The 22,072-nt window shown below is 38.4% G+C and overlaps 1 protein-coding gene across 1 annotated transcript in view; it reads left to right on the top strand.

The window, feature by feature from the left end:
• Window positions 1–22,072, top strand: part of SVEP1 (sushi, von Willebrand factor type A, EGF and pentraxin domain containing 1) — a 196,040-nt gene that overhangs the window by 158,116 nt on the left and 15,852 nt on the right. Inside the window, exons 41-47 of the mRNA XM_082403710.1 lie at window positions 625–688; window positions 2,072–2,245; window positions 5,185–5,361; window positions 9,056–9,226; window positions 12,612–12,707; window positions 14,496–14,591; window positions 18,871–18,964. Coding sequence (XP_082259836.1) covers window positions 625–688; window positions 2,072–2,245; window positions 5,185–5,361; window positions 9,056–9,226; window positions 12,612–12,707; window positions 14,496–14,591; window positions 18,871–18,964 — 872 coding nt within the window. The remainder of the gene's footprint in view (window positions 1–624; window positions 689–2,071; window positions 2,246–5,184; window positions 5,362–9,055; window positions 9,227–12,611; window positions 12,708–14,495; window positions 14,592–18,870; window positions 18,965–22,072) is intronic.

The raw sequence follows: 22,072 nt of genomic DNA, 5'->3' as shown, positions 1-22,072 counted from the left end.
ATAACAACTATAAATATATTTTTAAGTAAATTACATTATTTTTACTCTATTTCTGAAGGCAGGGAAATAAATTTTAGAAAGATTTTTACTCAAAATATATAAAATTTTACTTGCTCGGGCCCTTAATGGGGTAAGTTTATCTTTAATGGATACATTACATTGTCAAAAAGTCAATCCTGATAGCAATAAGATATCTTGACATGTTTCATGTCCAAGGGTATAAATAAACTAATTCACCTTCTTTGCTGTACCTCTCAGATATTAAAAAATAAATTTAATTCAAAATATTTTTAAGTATCCTAAGCAAATATACCTCGCTGACATTTCAGACACATTCTTCATCAGTCTTTGCTATTGGTTATAATTAGTTATCATTTAAACAAAAAGTGAAACAAAGTCTGTACCTTAATTACACTCATCAGCCAGAATACGTATTTTGAGGTAATTTGATGAAAACATTTTTGAAAGGTTAAACCTACCTCTTAAACTATATTTATTTAATGAATTTATTTAGCATTCCAGTGCCAAGAGTTTCAAGTTCACATCTGAGATGACTTTGTATTCCCTTAGTTTTTCATTATAGAGGTACCATCTTGTCAATGACCTGTTTTCATTGATTCACAGGGGAACAGGGAACGGGTCTGTCAGGAGAACGGACTGTGGAGTGGAGGGGTGGCAACGTGCAAAAGTAAGTCAAATGACACTTAGTCCCCAAAACGATACTAAGGACACAAAATAACAATGTGGCCACATTTTCTTTATAAGTCATTTTTGTAATTAAAAAAAAAAAGAAATTGACTCCGTGAACTGCATGAGAACATTTTACGGGCTTTTGCTCAAGGGCACCAAACCAATAGAAGGGTGAAACACTGTGGTAGAGATTAATGATTAAACTGGAATAGAGCACAAGATTGCTGACACTGGAATGGCAAACATTTTGTTTAGAAACTAGTTAATTATTGAGTTTACCTGCCTTCTTTTTATGGGTTTTTCCGCAAAATAATGATAAATTAGAAGGCTTAGAGCTGTTGCGTTGGTAACAGTCCTGGGCAATACTGACATCTTCTTAAAATGATGTTGGTACCACTGTCCAATAAATGAATATTCACACTGTTTGTGGAACTCTCATTAACTCATTGTATGAGAACGGCCAAGTGTATTTAGCAGGATGCGGGTGAATACAGGTGACTCTGTTCCTAGGACATGGCTCATATTACTCCTCTGCGGAAAGACAATGTATTTAAATACAGTAGTTACAAACCAATCAAAACGGCAGGCTTAAAAATGTTTTTCTCTTAATAATTCTGGAGGAGTCATCAAATTTTCAAACTAGAAGGGGCCTCTTGAATAATCTAGTCCAGACCCTTGAGTTGACCAATGAGTGAAAATGGGCTGGGAGAGGGGAAGTGACTTGCCCAGTATCAGAAATGAAGTTAGTGGCGGAGCTAACACTAGGACTTGGGGTACCTGAATCTTTGTTCACTGTTGTTTCAACCATACTGTCTAGTATAGATTAATGAGCTGATTTTGTGTGCAGTAGGAATCTTAAGTCTTTTAAGCAATATTATATGGCTGAAATTCAATGGGGAATATGACTTTTTAGTTCTAAAAAAGAACCGTGTGTGCGTGTGTGTGTATACATAAACACGTACATAAACATTGAGTAACATCTCAAGTCGCAGAAAGGCATCATTGGGCATTCCCAGTAATAGCATTTTTTTAATCTCAGTTGTTCATTATCAAAAAGTGTGTGAATGTACGTGCAGGGTGAAAGGCGAGGAGAATGAAAAGGAAACACCTATGTCTGGAATAGGAAACTGCTATGGTGTCAGTGAGGGGATTGTTTCCGTTTTGCAGCAGGTTTAATTCAAACTACAGTGATAATGGTTTGAATAGTTTCTATCTCTGAAATGCAAGATAGTGAGAAAATGCTCTGTATGTATCCTGTTACTCTGTGGTTTTCTTTTCTTTTTCTTTCTAAATTATTAAATAAGTGATACAAGTTCTTTGCAGAAGAAGGAAAGAGGATTGGGAGAATCACTTAAGATGAAGCTTTTCTTTTTCTTTTTAGAGACCAAGTGTGAAGCTCCACTTGGGTTCCTGAACGGGAAAGCTGAAGTTGAAAACAGTACTGCTGGGCCCAGCGTGGTGTATTCCTGCAACAGAGGCTACAGCCTTGAAGGGGCACCCGAGGCCTCCTGCACGGAAAATGGGACTTGGAGCTACCCAGTTCCTCTCTGCAAACGTGTGTGTTGACCTTAGGAGGGGATTAAATCAGATTCAGTTTTCTAATTAGTTTCCCAAATGTCTAAACCATGGTGGAAAATTCACCTATAGGTGAGATTGGCCCAGAGAAAGACATCTGTGCATATCCAAACCAAATACTATGGGGTATTTCTTTTTTTTTTAACATCTTTATTGGAATATAATTGCTTTATAATGTTGTGTTAGTTTCTGCTGTATAACAAAGTGAATCAGCTATATGCATACATATATCCCCATATCCCCTCCCTCTTGCGTCTCCCTCCCACCCTCCCTATCCCACCCCTCTAGGTGGTCACAAAGCATAGAGCTGATCTCCCTGTGCTATGCAGCTGCTTCCCACTAGCTATCTATTTTACATTTGGTAGTGTATATATGTCAATATTACTCTCTCACTTCGTCCCAGCCTACCCTTCTCCCTCCCTGTGTCCTCCAGTCCATTCTCCAAATCTGTGTCTTTATTTCTGTCCTGCCCCTATGTTCATCAGAACCATTTTTTTTTTTTTAGATTCCATGTATTTGTGTTAGAATACGGTATTTGTTTTTCTCTTTCTGACTTACTTCACTCTGTGTGACCAACTCTAGGTCCATCCACCTCAGTACAAATAACTCAATTTCATTTCCTTTTATGGCTGAGTAATATTCCATTGTATATATGTGCCACATCTTCTTTATCCATTCATCTGTTGATGGACACTTAGGTTGCTTCCATGTCCTAGCTACTGTAAATAGTGCTGCAGTGAACATTGTGGTACATGACTCTTTTTGAATTATGGTTTTCTCAGGGTATATGCTCAGTAGTGGGATTGCTGGGTCATATGGTAGTTCTATTTTTAGTTTTTTAAGGAACCTCCATACTGTTCTCCATAGTGGCTGTATCAATTTACATTCCCACCAACAGTGCAAGAGGGTTCCCTTTTCTCCACACCCTCTCCAGCATTTATTATTTGTAGATTTTTTGATGATGGCCATTCTGACTGGTGTGAGGTGATACCTCATTTTTGTTTTGATTTTCATTTCTCTAATAATTAGTGATGTTGAGCATTCTTTCATGTGTTTGTTGGCAATCTGTATATCTTCTTTGGAGAAATGTCTGTTTAGGTTTTCTGCCCATTTTTGGATTGGGCTGTTTGATTTTTGATGTTGAGCTGCATGAACTGCTTGTATATTTTGGAGATTAATCCTTTGTCAGTTACTTCATTTGCAAATATTTTCTCCCATTCTGAGGGTTGTCTTTTCATCTTTTTTATAGTTTCCTTTGCTGTGCAAAAGCTTTTAAGTTTCATTAGGTCCCATTTTTTTATTTTTGTTTTTATTTCCATTTCTCTAGGAGGTGGGTCAAAAAGGTTGTTGCTGTGATTTATGTCATAGAATGTTCTGCCTATGTTTTCCTCTAAGAGTTTGATAGTGTCTGGCCTTACATTTAGGTCTTCAATCCATTTTGAGTTTACTTTTGTGTATGGTGCTAGAAAGTCTTCTAATTTCATTCTTTTACATGTAGCTGTCCAGTTTTCCCAGCACCACTTATTGAAGAGCCTGTCTTTCCTCCATTGTATACTCTTGCCTCCTTTATCAAAGATAAGGTGACCATATGTGCGTGGGTTTATTTCTGGGCTTTCTATCCTGTTCCATTGATCTATATTTCTGTTTTTGTGCCAGTACTGTACTGTCTTGATTACTGTAGTTTTGTAGTATAGTCTGAAGTCAGGGAGCCTGATTCCTCCAGCTCCATTTTTCTTTCTCAAGATTGCTTTGGCTATTTGGGGTCTTGTGTGCTTCCATACAAATTGTGAAATTTTTTGTCCTAGTTCTGTGAAAATGGCCGTTGGTAGTTTGATAGGGATTGCATTGAATCTGTAGATTGTTTTGGGTCATTTTTCATTTTCACAATGTTGATTCTTCCAATCCAAGAACATGGTATATCTCTCTATCTGTTTGTATCATCTTTAATTTCTTTCATCAGTGTCTTGTAGTTTTCTGCATACAGGTCTTTTGTCTCCTTAGGTAGGTTTATTCCTAGGTATTTTATTCTTTTTGTTGCATTGGTAAATGGGAGTGTTTCCTTAATTTCTCTTTCACATTTTTCGTTGTTAGTGCATAGGAATGCAAGAGATTTCTGTGCATTAATTTTGTATCCTGCTACTCTACCAAATTCATTAATTAGCTCTAGTAGTTTTCTGATAGCATCTTTAGGATTCTCTGTGTATAGTATCCTGTCATCTGCAAACAGTGACAGTTTTACTTCTTTTCTGATTTGGATTCCTTTTATATCTTTTTCTTCTCTGATAGCCATGGCTAAAACTTCCAAAACTATGTTGAATAATAGTGGTGAGAGTGGGCAACCTTGTGTTGTTCCTGATCTTAGAGGAAATGGTTTCATTTTTTCACCATTGAGAACGATGTTGGCTGTGGGTGTGTCATATATGACCTTTATTATGTTGAGGTAGTTTCCCTCTATGCCTAGTTTCTGGAGAATTTTTATCATAAATGGGTGTTGAATTTTGTTAAAAGCTTTTTCTGCATCTATTGAGATGATCATATGGTTTTCCTCCTTCAATTTGTTAATGTGGTGTATCACATTGATTGATTTACGTATATTGAAGAATCCTTGCATTCCTGGGATAAACCTCACTTGATCATGGTGTATGATCCTTTTAATGTGCTGTTGGATTCTGTTTGCTAGTATTTTGTTGAGGATTTTGGCATCTATGTTCATCAGAGATATTGGCCTGTAGTTTTCTTTTTTTGTGACATCTTTGTCTGGTTTTGGTATCAGGGTGATGGTGTGAAGTTCTATATTTTTAAGCCTTATATTATCATCACTGAGAACCCAGCTCCAGCAGGGCTAATGCTCCGCCTTCAAAGAAACAAACTCAGAAAAGAGGGAAAATACCAGTACACGTTTTCTTTTATTTTTAACAGCAAATCCATGCCCTGTCCCTTTTGTGATCCCTGAGAATGCTGTGCTTTCTGAAAAGGAGTTTTATGTCGATCAGAACGTATCTATCAAGTGTAGGGAAGGCTTCCTGCTCCAGGGCCAAAGCATCATCACCTGCAACCCTGACGAGACGTGGACACAGACAAGTGCCAGATGTGAAAGTAAGTCAGCACATGGGATCCAGTGAATTTCATTAGTGGGAACTGTTTTCTCATCTTTGGGAGATTATTTTCAATCAGGCACCTTACATGTAGATATTTAGAACTCTGTCTTATCATGGTCATCAACTTCTGTCTTGCTACTTTAAAATTTTTTTTTTTTAACTTGAAATGCAAACATAAAAACACAATCCAGAACTAGACTAAAACCTGCCTGACCAGAATTTACTGAACAGGTTTTCAAAACGTGCTCTTCTAAGAATGAGCAGGATATTAAACCTAAAATACCTATTTTTCTCCACGCTGTCAGAGTCCCTAAACTCTCCTTTAATGGGCTATGCATGCTTTGCAATACAAAACTTATTTCACCGTGGTTCTCCAGCTTGAGCAGATATCAGAACCACCTAGAGGGCTTGTTAAAAACATTGCTGGGAGACTTCCCTGGTGGTCCAGCAATTAAGACTCTGTGCTCCCAATGCAGCGGGCCCGGGTTCAATCCCTGGTCAGGGAACTAGATCCCACATGCTGTACCTAAGACCCGGCGCAGCATGCATGCATACATATGTAAATAAATAAATATTTAAAAAAATTTTTAAAAAGCAGATTGCTGGGCCCATCCTAGAGTATCTGATTCAATAGGTCTGGAGTGAGCCCTGAGAATTTGCATCTTTAACAGTTTCCCAGGTGTTGCTGATGGCAGTACTGCTGGTCCTGGAACCACATCTGGAAAACCTCTGGGCTAGCACCATGCTGATACCTACCACACAGTCTGGCAGCCTCTCTTGCTGCCTTGTGATAACTCTTGACATTATTCTGCTTTTTTTAATATTTTAATTTACATAAGCATATGCTATTTTATTTTTTTCTTTTATTGAAGTATAGTAGATATACAATGTTGTGTTAGTTTCAGGTGGACAGCAAAGTGATTCAGTTACAAATATCTATATATATATTCTTTTTCAGATTCTTTTCCAGTATAGGTTATTACAAGATATTGAATATAGTACCCTGTGCTATTTTATATATAGTAGTGTGTATCTGTTAATCCCAAATTCCTAAGTTATCCCTCCCCCTCCTTTCCCTTTAGTAACCATAAGATTGTTTTATATGTCTGTGGGTCTGTTTCTGTTGTATAAATAAGTTCACTTGTATCATTTCTTAGATTCCACATATAAGTGATATCATATGATATTTGTCTTTCTCTGTCGGACTTAACTTCACTTAGGGTGATAATCTCTAGTGCTGCAAATGGCATTATTTCATTCTTTTTTATAGAGCTCTTGACATTTCTTAACACACATAAAGCATCTTTCCTGCCCAATATCCTGCCCTCCTTTGTGGTCCAGGCAACTCCCTCTACAGCAGTCAACTAACAAATATTCATTGAGTCTAACCAGATGCGAGGTAATGGGCTACATAGTATAAAAATATATTATGCCTACAGTGGTCTTCATCTCCGGAACACTTGCACTTTAATTAATGAGATGAAAAATGTGCATATGAAGGCCATGGGGATTCTGAAATCAGAGAAAACCTGGGTTTGAGTTCTGTCCTCAAAACTTTCTAATTCTAAACTTATGCTAGTGCCCTAACTTCTCAGAACTTTGGAGTTCTCATTTGTAAATAGCACCAATAATGCCTATCTTATAGGTTTGTTTTGAAAAATGAATTGGTGTATATTTGTGATATGTCCTGATAGGAAGAGCTGTAAAATAGCCCCAAATCCTTGAATTTTCAGCTAGCAGCCTACTGCAGCATTAGAATTTTGATTTTACTCCAGAAAAGTGTGTATCATACTTTTAGCTGGGATTTGGGTCCCAACTCCTTATGAAATCTACCCCTAGTGAAGTGGGACGAACTAAGTATGTATAAGCCTTGACTGTCTAGGCTCCTTTAAAGCCATCAGCCTGAACTAAAGCAGGCCAAGTGGCCCGATTCTGCCCACATATCCTCACGTTGGCCTTAGCTCCCAGAGGCTTACCACTCGGGGCACTGGAAGCAAGAGCCAGGAGAGACATGCATTTATTACAAATGTCCCTTCAGTGCATGCTTAATTATTCCTCAGTATTCTTGAGAAGATCCGGGGTTGCCTAGGAGAGGAGACAGTTTCCACACTTGTTGTCCTCAATCCCCCTTTTGCATTTTCTGTTAGACAGGAAGTCTTTGGCTTAGAACAAATATCCTTCCTGAGGGACCAAAGCAGCCACCTTCCTCATCCTTTTCACCTCATCCTGCTATTTATCACTACAAATCAGTGATTAAAATTTAGTGTGTATGAGAATCCTCTGGGGAGAGTATGTAAGATGCAGACTCAAAAGCTAGAAAACCCAGAAGTTTGCATTTTTAATAAGAACCCAAGCTGATTCCCACACAGGTGGCCTGAAATCCGTGCTTTGACAACCACGTCTGTGAACCATCAAGCTCACTGGTATCTTTTTACATGCTGTTCTCCCAACCTGGAAGCAATAGTCCTCCTATCCACTCGAGGTTTATAGCCTGGTCCAAAGGCCACTGTCGTTGTGATTCATACCCTGACAATCCTAAGCATAATTAGTTACATTCACCTCAATTTTTCTACAGTATGGCATCCGGACCTCTAATATAGCTCTTTTTAAGTTGTACAATAGTATTTCTCTGTCTATCTTCACCCATTTGTCTGAGCAAAGGTACAGCATTTTTTCCATTTATTTCCTTCCAGTTTCTGGTACACAGTATGCATTGATACCTATTGGATATCTGACTGATTGAATTAATGTTTTTAACTACCTTAGAAGGAAAAGAAAATTTAGAAGAATCAGACAAATTGATCATCCCCTCTGGCAAGATTTTAATAGTATTATGACCACAAAGTGACCTTTTAGAAGCCAGTTCGTGAAGACTCATCTAAACGTTAGCCTTATACAAACTGGATACTAATGAGAGTCCTGACTCCAAACCAGTCCTTGTCTTGTGAGACACCACAGAAAAGCTCTAGTTATCTAGTTTATTCTCTTGTAAAATTCTCAAAGCAAAATTAGTTATAAACATTTTTATTTAAATATTCAGTACATGCGCGTTTAAAAGAGAGGATTCTCCTTCAATCTTACACTTTCCAAAAGAAGAGAGTCACTGCTTTACAGTCTTGGAAAGAGGGAAGCTAATGTGAAACCTTGAATTTCATAAACCTCATCAAGCTGTGTAAATGGAGTATCTTTAGGCTAGAGACAGTATTCATTCATTTACTCATTTTTCAAACATGTATCGAGAGCCCATTGTACGCCAGGCACTGTTCTAGGCACTAATAAAACAACCATGATGGAATCTGCAGTACTACAATTCATGATCTTTACTCTAAAGTGATAGACTATAAATAATCCCCATGCTTCTTCTCTTCTTATTTGATAAGCATGCTGCATTGAAGTTCTTATACCTCTTTGACGAGGTATAAGAAGGCAAGACTTATTGCCTTGAGTATAAAATAGCCCAGCTTCAACATATGAATCAGAAGACAAAACCTTTGATTGTACATCTAATTTTTCTAGAGAGCAGCAGGTGATGCTTTTAGTTTCTGGTGTCTTTTAGATATTATGTAGGTGAAAAGGTTACCTTTGTGTATTTTGTCTTTCCTCTTTAAGTCTTGGAGGTGAAACTGTGTCCTCTCCCAACCACTGGCTGGGTTAGTAGCACAAGCTTAATTATATTTTTGGTTTTCCTATAGAAATCTCATGTGGTCCACCAACTCATGTAGAAAATGCAATTGCCCGAGGTGTACATTATCAATATGGGGACATGATCACCTACTCGTGTTACAGTGGATACATGTTGGAGGGTTCCCTGAGGAGTGTTTGCCTAGAGAATGGAACCTGGACATCACCTCCTGTCTGCAGAGGTAAGGAAATATTTGAATGGTTAGTTCTTAGTGAAGCTGTAGGAAAATGTATATGGCAGTCTGATATGGCCAACAACTAGTATGCATGCTATTTTATCTTTCCTTGGCTTTCAGTCTTCTTTTAACATGTGTGTCATTTTCCTTAACTTTATGAGTTTGATTTTTGAAGGCTTGCACACAGACCTCCGGCCCAGCACATGGCCCCTTTCTGAGTCAATCATGGCTCCTTACGCAAGTCTTCTCTCCAAATCTTGGAAGTGTTCTCCAGCTGCTAAGGGGAGCTGTGTCATATCTGGGCCATGAGGGCACCTCCTGGACACTCAGGTGTTTCAACACAGATTCCAGTTCTACTCGTCCATCCTGAGCAGACCCCTGAGCCCCATAAGGGATGAGGCAGCCCACCCAGAGGGCAGAGTATGAGACAAGAGGTACTGGGCGGCCCCAGGGAAGCAGAGCCCACCACTTGGTCTCCCTGGACATGCTGGGGGCTGGTGGCGAGCATTCCATGTTTACACGAGCTGTCTCTTTACTTGCTGGATTGAATTTGCAAACCTAAGGATGAATTTTGTGAGTGCATTCAATAATATCTTCTCGGGGACTTCCCTGGTAGTGCAGTGGTTAAGAATCTGCTTGCCAATGCAGGGGACACGGGTTCGAGCCCTGGTCCAGGAAGATCCCACATGCCGTGGAGCAACTAAGCCTGTGAGCCACAACTACTGAAGCCCACATGCGCCTAGAGCCCAGGCTCCACAACAAGAGAAGCCACCGCAATGAGAAGCCCACGCACCGCAATGAAGAGTAGCCCCCACTTGCCACAACTAGAGAAAGCCTGTGCGCAGCAACAAAGACCCAACGCAGCCAAAAATAAATAAATAAATAAAACTAAAAAAAATAATAATAATAATATCTTCTCGGGGGGGAGGTTTCTATGTTGAAAATTCTGCAAAATGGAATGAGGTAGATAATGAGACATCCTAGTATGTCCTTCTAAAACTTACATTTCTCTAATAAGATAGGCTACTGTTTTTTACAAATCATAATAATTATTCCATTCATTCTACAAATACTTACTGAAAGTGAGGAATTCTGCTACCGAACAAGACAGACATCACCAAGGATCTAAAAGAATAATCACGTTGTTAGATGGGTTGTCCACATGGCCATGAGGACAGTGGTCAGATTTGGATTTGGGGTGAAAAAAGGCCAAAGTCTTTTTTTTATTATTTTATTATTATTATTATTTTATTATTTATTATTTTATTATTTTATTGTTGATTTTTCAGTTTTATAGTTGATTTACAATACTGTGTTAGTTTCAGGTGTACAGCAAAGTGATTCGGATATATATTCTTTTCCAGATTCTTTTCCATTATAGGTTATTACAAGATATTGAGGCAATTCCCTGCCGATCCAGTGGTTAGGACTCTGCACTTTCACTGCCGAGGGCCCGGGTTCAATATCTGGTTGGCAAACTAAGATCCTGCAAGCCCGCATGGTGCGGCCCCCCGCCAAAAAAAAAAAGATATTGAATATAGTTCCCTATGCTATACAATAAATCCTTTTTATTTATTTTATATATAGTATTGTTTATCTGTTAGTCCCATACTCCTCTTCCTTTCCCCTTTGGTAACCATAATTTTGTTTTCTTTATCTGTGAGTCTGTTTCTGTTTTGTAAATAAGTTCATTTGTATTATTTTTTAGTTTCCACATATAAGTGATATCATATAATATTTGTCTTTCTCTGACGTACTTCACTTAGTATGATAATCTCTAGGTCCATCCATGTTGCTGCAAATGGCAATATTTCATTCTTCTTTATGGCTGAGTAATATTCCATTGTGTATATGTGTGTGTGTGTGTGTGTGTGTGCATATATATATGGACACTTAGGTTGGTGGACACTTAGGTTGCTTCTTGGCTATTGTCTGTTGTCTGCTATTAGCTATTGGCTATTAGCAGCTATTGTCTGCTAATAGCTATTGTCTGTTGTCTGCTACAAACACTGGGGTGCGTGTATCTTTTCGTATTACAGTTTTTGTCTTTTCTGGATATATGCCCAGGAGTAGGATTGCTGGATCATACGGTAACTAATATGGTAAATTTTTAAAAATTTTTAAGGGACCTCCATACTGTTCTCCTTAGTGGCTGCACCAATTTACATTCCCACCAACAGTGTAGGAGGGTTTTTTCTACACCCTGTCCAGTGTTTATTATTTGTAGACTTTTTGATGATGGCCACTCTGACCAGTGTGAGGTGATAACTCATTGTAGTTTTGGTTTGCATTTCTCTAATAACTAGTGATGTTGAGCATCTTTTCATGTGCCTGTTGGCCATCTGTATGTCTTCTTTGGAGAAATGTCTATTTAGATCTTCTGCCCATTTTTAAATTAGGTTGTTGATTTTTTTGATATTGAGTTGTATGGGCTGTTTGTATATTTTGGAAATTAAGCCCTTGTCGGTAGCATCATTTGCAAATATTTTCTCCCAGCCCATAGGTTGTCTTTTCATTTTGTTTATGGTTTCCTTTGCTATGCAAAAGCTTATAGGTTTGACTAGGTCCCATTTGTTTATTTTTGCTTTTATTTCTTTTGCCTTGGGAAACCGACCTGAGAAAATAGTGCTACAATTTATGTCAGAGAATGTTTTGCCAGTGTTCTCTTCTAGGAGTTTTATGGTGTCATGTCTTAAGTCAAAAATGCCAAAGTCTTCAGTGACTTTGGGGACAGGGAGAATTGAGGAAATCAGTGAATGAAAGGCATGAGCCTCAAAAGAGGCAAGGGTTATTGCAAGAGAAAGGAGATTAATTGTCTGGAAGCAGCAATGAGAAGTGAGATCACCAGCACATGGGTTGTAAGAGTATGTGCAAACTCCTCTTGAGAGGGTTGCTGAGGAGGTGGTATCCTCAAGGAATAGCCCAAGTGTCACTTAAAGTCAGAAGTCAAATGAAAGTTGTGTGTTTGTTTACTTGTTTGTTTGTTTCTTCACTTGTTTAAGATAGTGTGGGACAGTGGTATCACCAAAGAGCTACCGGCCATCAAAGGCCTCCTTTGGAAGAGAATTTTCGCATCTTCTAGAAGGGCACTTCCCCTGGTCCAGATCAAAAGAGACTATCTTTTTATATAAACCACCTTGTTCCCTCCTGCCCTGAATCCTCAAATTATGAAAACGTTGATAGTTACAGTCTCAGAACTACCCAAGCTTGTTTATGCCCCTCCTGAGCCCCTCATGCTCATCCCCAACCGAATCTTGAGGTTGGGTTTTGTTTCTCTTCCTTAAAACTCGATTCAAGGAAATAGCATGAAATGTAAATAATCAATCCTATTTTCTGACAACCACTCTTCCATAATTCCCTAGATTTATGGCTCATCCTGCTTGTTTTCCAGCTGTCTGTCGGTTCCCATGTCAGAATGGAGGTATCTGCCAACGCCCAAATGCTTGTTCCTGTCCAGACGGCTGGATGGGGCGTCTCTGTGAAGAGCGTGAGTCTGTCCTCAAATCTTACTTTGAGTCCCAGTGGTTAGCCTAGAAGTTGCCAGCTCAGGGGAGTTACTAGGAGCTGGCTTTACCAGTGGCAGAAATTCACTTGCTTAAATCCCATAGCAGACCAGACAGAGGGCCAAGGGCTGATTTACATATGTCATTTAGTTGCAGAACATCTAGAATATCAGTGATCTTGAAAAATACAGTTATCAAGATCCATCCAAAGCTGTCTTCATCTGCCTCCTGGCACAGATTTCCAAGAATCTTCTTGGGAAGGAGCTTATAATAGAGGGTTCCACAACCTTGGTCTTCCTTTATCTCACTTCTGTTTATGTTCTGTGCCACTCATTGCTACAGTTGGTATAAATTCATGGCATTGCATAACATTGTACTTTTCAGGTAAGATTTGGAGCCCACCATTAATTAAGGGTAGCTCTTCCCAATTAAGAAAGTAAGGAAAGTTGGTACTCTCATATCTATACAGTGCTTGATAAATTAACATAGAATTTCGATCCTCATGGAAATGCATTTAAATTTGAATTTCCGAAAGAACGTAAATGAATGGTTTTAATTTTTTTTAATGTCTAAACTATACTTTGTTTCAATATCTTAAAAAATATATATGTATGGATAAAATGATTTCATGTTTCATTGGGAGTGTGTAAATCACATTGAGTCACTAACGTGATGGCCATTGGTCTATATCAGTTCTTTTTAAGGCCAGACATTTTATAAGAGATTCTAAAGTGTAACTATTTCAACTAATCTAGAAAGGAAAATATAGGATGGAAATCAATTTAGGCTGCTAACAACTTGCCAAAGCAAGTGTTCTCACAGTGATTCAGAAAGAAGAGAATTGCATTTTTCCTTCTTCTTCTCTCCAATCCTGCCTTCCCACTTAGGGCTCCCACACATGGCCTGCTATAATGCTAAGGATCCAAAGACTGGGGAAACATTTACCCTGGGGTAACAACAGGCTTGGCTTAGTTCACTGAACATGTGCCGGTAATGCATTAGAGCAGGCCTTCCCAAGCTTTACTGTGCATACAAAACACCTGGGAGAAGTTAAATGCAGATTCTGATTTGGTAGATATGGGTTGGGACCTGAGATTCTGCATTTCTAGCCAAGTCCTACATAATACCAACGTTTTGGGTTTGAGAACCGTGCTTTGAGTACCAAGCCAGTAGACAATCTCACTCCTTTTAAACAGACTACACCTCTTTACAGAGCTCAGTAATTTCTAGTAGGAGAAGTGATTGCCATGGAGGGTGTAGGGGAGGCCTCATTCAGTCACCATCAGGCCTCAGCTCCAAGAAAATAAAGGCTGAGCTGTCCCATCACTACTAATGTGTTGCCAACACCAGCCCACGGAAGAGCTTATCTGACTCCCATTCTCACATTTAATTAAAGGCAAGAAGAGAATCTCGAGGTAGCCAAACCCTCTTAGAGCATTTTATGTAATTTGTAATGGAAATTTGAAACGATAACAAATGGAGAACATTCTGCTTAGTTTGTGAATAGAAAGCAAAGCACTTAGCAGGCATCGATTACAGTGTGTCCTCTCGGAAAGAGTGCATTTGGCATTAGAGTCATTACATCAGGTTGAGGGTTCAGACTGACTTTCTGGATTGTGTTTTCCCAATGATACTGATTAATAAACAGAGCATATGGAAGATTATCTAGTGGGTCATCCAAGGTTTTACTCCTCCTGGAAAATGTTTTTTGGACACTTGAACATATCTGAGTGTGTGTGTTTTGATCAAATCCTTTTTGATCTCCTTTCTAGCAATCTGCATTCTTCCCTGTCTGAACGGCGGTCGCTGTGTGGCACCGTATCAGTGTGACTGTCCATCTGGCTGGACAGGGTCCCGCTGTCACACAGGTAGGCCTCCTCTCATGGTTTGTTTTCTTGGTGACTTGACTCCGTGGAGCCCTAGAGGACACTGATGAGTGTGACTCAAATTCAGAGGTGTCAGCGAAACAAAAGGGTATCAGAATGTCTCAAGAATTCCTCAAGGGACTTCCGTGGTGGTCCAGTGGTTAAGATTCCATGCTTCCAATGCAGGGGGCATGGGTTCATTGGTCGGGGAACTAAGATCCCACATGGGATCTTGGTTGAAAAGATCCAAAAAATAAAAATAAAAATAAAAAAAATCATTCCTCAAGGTGGTCCCTTGAATGGTGGTCTCAATGCTGAACCTATGGCTGCCTCAGAGACACCTCTCGGGGTCGTGTGACAAAAAAGAGCATCTGAGTCGACTCAGTTGTCAGCCTTCTTCATGTCATTTGCTCTATTTTGCAGAATGTAGAGGAAACATAATGCAGAAGTTTGGAAGAATATTTATTTTAATCTCTATGAAGCTAAATCACTAAATTCGGAGTACCTATCTAGAAAGAACAAGACTCTAAATAAATACAATTTAAGTTAAAGTGAAAAAACTCAACAAGAGATGGTTCCTTATCATGGAAGACAGTAACAAACTGTTGTTGGTTGGTTAGTGACAAACATGTCCCCTTAGTAACCCTTGTCTATCTCAAATACGGGCGTTTATCCCACTGTACTTTGATATCTGTTTAATTGCTTGGTTATTGATCTTTCCCTGCCCTCACTAGATTATATGCCACCTGAGGGCAGGGATATTCCTTTGTGATCTTTATATCTTCAGTACCTAGCATAGTGCCTGCATATGATAGGATTTTCAGTAATTGTCTAATAAATCAATCAGTTTAAAATGATAGATTTTTTACCTTTTTAATGTCCTAATTTTCAGGCAACTATTAAAAGCAAAGAACTTGCTATATTTATTTAACACTCCACTGTTCCTCCTGTAAATAATATGTATACCACCTCCTAGTGAGGTTAATTGTAAAGTAGAACAGGCTAGCTGACACCAGAGCTTATCATGAGCTCTGAGGCTGGGGTGACCATGTAATTAAGCCTCCAGACTGGGACGTTTTTGAGAATGAAAGGGGCACTATTAATAGGTAAGCCAGGGAAATGGTAGTGAAAGGCAAAAAGGCAAAATCAGATGTGCAGCCATCCCACATAAAGCCAAAAGTGAGGCATCCATGAGTGTAGGAATGGAAAAATGTAATTCCGGAGGCTAAATTTGAAGCTTTTATTTGAAACTCTTACAGCAATCTATTTGGTATTTCTTTATTACAAATCAGCCTTGGTATTTATCTATATTTCTCATGCATACAAAATTGAAGCTACCTGCAAACCAGCCTTGCCCTTTCCCAGGCATCTTATCTTCGCAGGTGGTGGCATCATGCTTCCAGATGGAGACATCCTCCACTCTCCCTCCCCTTCATCTGAGATTACCAGTATCAGCACTCCTTCTCTTCCTTCCTGCACAGTATCTCTTGCATCTTACTCTATCCCCACTATCACCAGCTAGTAAAAGACCCCTCCTTTGGATCACCGCCAGAGTCTACTACTTGACCTTCCCATCTCCTTTTCCAAAACAACACCATTACACACTACCTTGGGCATGAATTGCCCTTTTTAAGAACCTAAGATGGTTGCCTATTTTCTTCACATCCAACCCAAATTCTTCTGACTCTCAGAAGACTGGCGTCAGCACACCTGATACACCTTAATTCCCATCCTGCCAGTCACATCCTGTCCCCCGCAGACGTGGCTTCCTCTACCTATTGAAACTTGACCCAACCTCCAAAGCCCTGGCCAAGTTTCCTCTTGTCCCTAAACTTGCTCTCTACCACGGTAATCTATCTTCTAACATTCCGTGTCTATAGATATTACACAATTAGCTAGAACCATGCCATTTAAAGCTCAGTTGATCTGATTTATTTGTATTTCTTTTAGCTCCTTAGCTCCCTAACTGACATTAAGCACCTTCATGACGTGAGCCGTATAGTCTTTATGTTTTTTCAATCTTGCTGCAGCTACCTCAGCCCATATCCCACTTATACCCACTAAGTATTGATATTCAATATACAAAACAGGAACTCCTGCCCTCCAGAATCCAGTGTAGAAAATAAGAAGGGATACAGAGTGGCCTATAAGTAGGTGACTAGAGGCTAACTGAATTCTCTAAAAGGACAACAGTGAAGATGGGTAAACTACCCAAGTGCAGACATTCAGAAAAGGCTTTCCAAGCATAGAATCAAAGGAAGAGGAGTCACCAGGAGGAGCTCGTTCTAGCCAAAGGCATGGAAGAGTAGCACAAACGTGATCAGCAAAACAGAGCTGAAGCCACAGAGGCCGTGTAGGGGTGTGGCTGGAAATGAAGCTGTAAAGATGGGCAGAGCCAGATTAGGAAGCGCGTTGCATGCCAAGTTCAAGATGCTGGATTATGTCTTCTGAGCCACAGAAGCCACTACAGGGTCTTAAGCAGGAAAAGCATGTGATCAGATTTTCTTTTTGAAAAATGATTTTGGCAGCAGTACGGAGAAGGGCAGAAAGCAAGACTTCAATTAGGGAGACTTGTTAGGGAGTTATCAAAGCAGAATTGGCAGGAGGTTATGAAGTCTAGAGAAATAAGGACGACCAAAAAGGATGGACTGGAGAGAAGTTAGGGAGATGAATCAACACTACTTGCTTATAGATGTACTGTAGGTGTAAAAGTCTGAAGAGAGCCAAGACTGATATTTCCAGTTTGGGCCCCTGAGTGGAAGGTGGTGCCACTTCTACCCTTGAGATAGAGAACCCAAGAGGAACAGGTTTGAAGGTACAGATAAGGAGTTAAGTAAGTAAGGACATGCTGAGTTTGAGGGGCCAGTGGAACATAAAAGGGAGCGGTCTGACAGGCAATTGGATGATGGTTTAGGTTCCCAGAAGCCTCATCTACTTTGAAGATAGAAACATGTCAGTCATCATTGGGAAACATTCACGGGGGAGAAAAAATAAGTCTTTGCAGAAGACACGTAGCATGAGAAGGTGGCCTGGAATAGAACGTTGGGGGCACCCATGTTATAGGGAAGGAGGAAGGTGTTAGGCTTTTAGACAGAGAAGTGAACATAATAAAAAATTTGTTAGTACAGTCAAGTACCACTAAATCATCATGCTCTTGAAAAAGAGTAATTTTTTTTATATATATTAGCAAGCAGATATGGAGAATTAGTTGCGGATTATTGGGTTTTATTTTTGCTATTTTTAATCCTGCTTTATTTCATAATTTCCTTTTTGTTATATTGCAAATACGCTCATTCTGTTAGCTTGCTCGTCAAGAAAGCTAAGGGCAAAGACTGGTGTTTTCCTTCTTGTCCTCTCTCAGCGCTTATCCAGTACCTGGATTGCTGACGTTTTCCCCATATTTTATGAATGAGTGATTAGAGAAGTGACATTTCTTTCTCTCTCACCAAAGATGAGTTTTTCCTCTGGGGAAGCCTGCCCTTTCCAAGCTATAATGAGGCTGAAATCATGAGACTTAAATGTTTCTCATTCCCAGCTTTCTCCCAACAGACATTTTATTTTTTCTTTGATACGTTAAACTGACTGGTCTTCATCAGTTTTTAGTGTCCTTAGGTTTTTTAACAGATAGATTCATGCAGGTGAAGTGTTTGACTCTGAGACTAAGGACTTGTGAGAAAGATGTCTGCATAGTAAATCTCTGGGTGTTCACTCAGGGTTTCACCTGTGGCTAATTTTTAACTCTACCCCAGTTTGTGTAATTCCAATGGTAAAAGCCATGAAATACGTTTCCTAGCAAACACAAAGGGCTTTTGAATCATCTGTCATGTTAGACAATCTGCGTGTCTGATCCGTTGTCGTAAGAGTTGATGTCTGATGTAATGACTTCATCAGTCATAGAGTTCAGTGCTGGCTCCCTCCAGAGACTTACAGTCTCATCGAGTATTTGAATAATTTACAGTTCAAAACAGTATGTGTCAAATTGGTTGAACAAATAAAAAGATTAAAGAGAAAAATCAGTCGACTCTGAGTTATCAGCAAAGGTTTCAGTATGTAGGTAGAACTTAACCTGGGACTTAAATATGAAAATTGACTCGGCTGGAAGGAAAAAGGGAGGTGGTACCACATAATGACATGAGGTTGAGCAAAGTAGCAGGATGCAGTCCATGAGGAATGTTGGCGGCTGGAGCAGAAAGCAGAGTCAAATCTTATTCTGCCTGCCTTCATGAGCATCTTCACAATTGCTCAGTATTCATTAAATAAACACATGAATTTTTCATCCCAGCTGTTTGCCAGTCTCCCTGCTTAAATGGTGGAAAATGCGTAAGACCAAACCGATGCCATTGTCTCTCGGCTTGGACAGGACATGACTGTTCCAGGTAAGACAACCAAAAACTACTCTTTATCTATAACATAAGGAGACTGAAATTCAAGTCAGTTAAGTTGTCTCAAGAGCCAGAAGGTACCTCTAGTTTGAATGTAAGCATTTTGTATCCAAAACTATCCATTTTGAGATATTCCCTAAATTTGAACTAAAGCCAAACGAAGAAGTATTAGTTAAGGACTGACAAATAAAACAATGACTTCTCAAAAACACATATGTGTTACAGCACATATACTAAAATTGGAACAACACAGAGAAGATTAGCATAGCCCCTGCATAAGGAGGACTTGCAAATTTGTGAAGTGTTCCATATTTTTCCACAAAAAAAAAAAAAAGGGAAAAAAGGGTTAATTAAACAAATAAATTAACTGCCTTCTTGAACAGAAGATTGCACCCTTCATATGCAAGGATGCAAATAAATAACAAACTCAAATGTTTTATTGATGTTCATTTCTATTCCTGTTTATAATAAAAAATAGAATTGAAATTGTTGATAAGGAATGTTTGTTTTTAAAGTCAAAATTTTTGTTTCATATTTTTTATGGTATATATAGTCAGTATTTAATGGACTACAAGAAAATTTATGTAAAAATATGTTCTAGCAATTGGTTTTTCATTTCTAACCAGATAAATATCATAGTTGAGAAAAGATTATCACAAAAATAAATCAAAGGAGAAATAGTTTGAAATAATTTTTAAAAAATAATTATAATTTAAACTTTTTTATTGAGGTGTAATGGACATACAGCATTATATTAGTTTAGTATATTAGTACAACATAGTGATTCAATATTTGTATGTACATATTGCACAGTGAACACCACAATAAGTCTAGTTAACTATGTAAGTCCATGTACATAGTTATAAAATTTTTTTCTTGTGATGAGAACCTTTAAGATCTACTGTCTTAGCAATATCAAATGTGCTATACAGCATTATTAATTATAATTGCCATGTTATACATTACATCCGCATGACATTTATTTTATAACTGGAAGTTTGTACCTTTTGACTCCTTTCACCCATTTTGCTCACCCACTACCCCCACCGCTACCTCTGGCGACCACCCACCTGTTCTGTGTATCTATAAGTTTGGTTTGGGTTTTGGTTGTAAATTCTACATACAAGCGAGATCATACGGTACTTGTCTTTCTTTGACTCATTTCACTTAGCATAATGCCCTCAAGGTCCATCCATGTTGTCAGAGTTGGCAAGATTTCATTCTTTTTATGGCTTAATAATATTCCATTGTGGTGTGTGGGCGTGTGTGTGTGTACACACACACATATTTTCTTTATCCATTTATCCATTGATGGACACTTAGGTTGTTTCCATGTCTTGGCTGTTGTAAATAATGCTGAAATGAACATGGGGGTGCAGATATCTTTTAGAGTTAGTGTTTTTGTTTTCTTCAGTTAAATACCCAGAAGCGGAATTGCAGGATCATATGGTAGTTTTATTTTAAATTTTTTGAGGAGCCTCCATACTGTTTTGTACAGTGTCTGTACCAATTTACATTCCCACCAATAGTGCACAAGGGTTTCCTTTTCTCTACATCCTCAACAATGCTTGTTATTTCTTGTCTTTTTGATAATAGCCATTCTAATAGGTGTGAGATGATGTCTAATTGTAGTTTTAATTTGTGTTTCCCGATGATTAGTGATGTTGAGCATCTTTTCATGTACCTACCTGTTGGCCTTCTGTATGTCTTCTATGGAAAAATGTCTGTTTGGATCCTCTGCCCATTCTTTAATCAGATGGAGTTTTTTTTGCTTTTGAGTTGTATGAGTTCTTTATATTTTTTGGATGTTAACCCCTTACAAGATATATGGTTGCCAAATATTTTCTCCCGTTCAGTAGATTGACTTTTCATTTTGCTGATGCTTTTCTGTGCTGTGCAAAATCTTTTTAGTTGGATGTAGTCCCACTTGTTTATTTTTGCTTCTGTTGCCTTTGTTTTTGGTGTCAAACCCAAAAAAAATCATGCCAAGGCTGACGTCAAGGAGCCTACCACCTATGTTTTCTTCTAGGAGTTTTAAGGTTTCAAGTCTTACATTCAAATCTTTAATTCATTTTGAGTTGATTTTTGTGTATGGTGTAAGATAATGGTCTACTTTCATCCTTTTGCACGTGGCTGTCCAGTTTTCCCGGTACCATTCATCGAAGAGACTGTCCTTTCCCCATTGTATATTCTTGGCTCTTTTGTCATAAGTTAACTGACCATATATGTGTGGATTTATTTCTGGGTTCTCTATTCTGCTTCATTGATCTATGTATCTGTTTTTATGCCAGTAACATACCATTCTGATTACATATTGCGTCATACCATTGCCAAAATATTTTCAATATTAAAACATTGTCCTCACAAATATTGCAATGTTGGAACATCACCAGCTCTATTTTAAAACTTTTAATATACATCATTGTATTACATCACTTAGATTTGTATTTTGTATATTTACTTCCATCTTACAGGAATCATTAAAAACAAATGGATATTTCCATATTGATTTTTAAAAGTTAACTGAAAAGAGCTTTTATTTTTCCATTTCCTTTTATTTCATTTCGATTGGAATATCAAAGTCAACTTGCAAAGACAAAAATCTATCTAAATACAAACTTAATTAACAAAAAAAAAATCTCATGCCCATGAATTTCTTCATATCACCTCAAATATATGCCACCTCTGCAGAAAGAAAAAAAACTGAACCCCAAAGAACAAATTTGGATTGTACAAGTATATTTAGACGTTTCCAAGATAAAGATGATCATTTTACCTGAGAGCAGAGTCGAAAGAACTTGAGAGTCAAACTGGAGAGAATTGCTGGGAAAAAAGAGAGCAAAGAATAGAAGAGAGAGAGAGAGAAAAAATAAAAGGAGTAAGAATGACAGTGACTCAAAAAGGAACAAGAAGTATTTGTAACATTCTTATAATTTTAGACTTAATGTTTCAACTACTTCATTTTACAGATAAGAAAAGGAAACTCAGAGTTTGCGTGATTCCCTAATATCAAAATACAGTTGACCCTTGAACAACATGGATTTGTTTACCTGTAGATTTACCTGTAGATTTGTATGTAGATTTTTTGTTTACCTGTAGATT

This window comes from Balaenoptera borealis (assembly GCF_965194805.1).
Source record: "Balaenoptera borealis genome assembly, chromosome: 8".
In the NCBI taxonomy this organism is placed as follows: Eukaryota; Metazoa; Chordata; class Mammalia; order Artiodactyla; family Balaenopteridae; genus Balaenoptera; species Balaenoptera borealis.
This window is presented reverse-complemented; position numbering and strand designations above follow the sequence as displayed.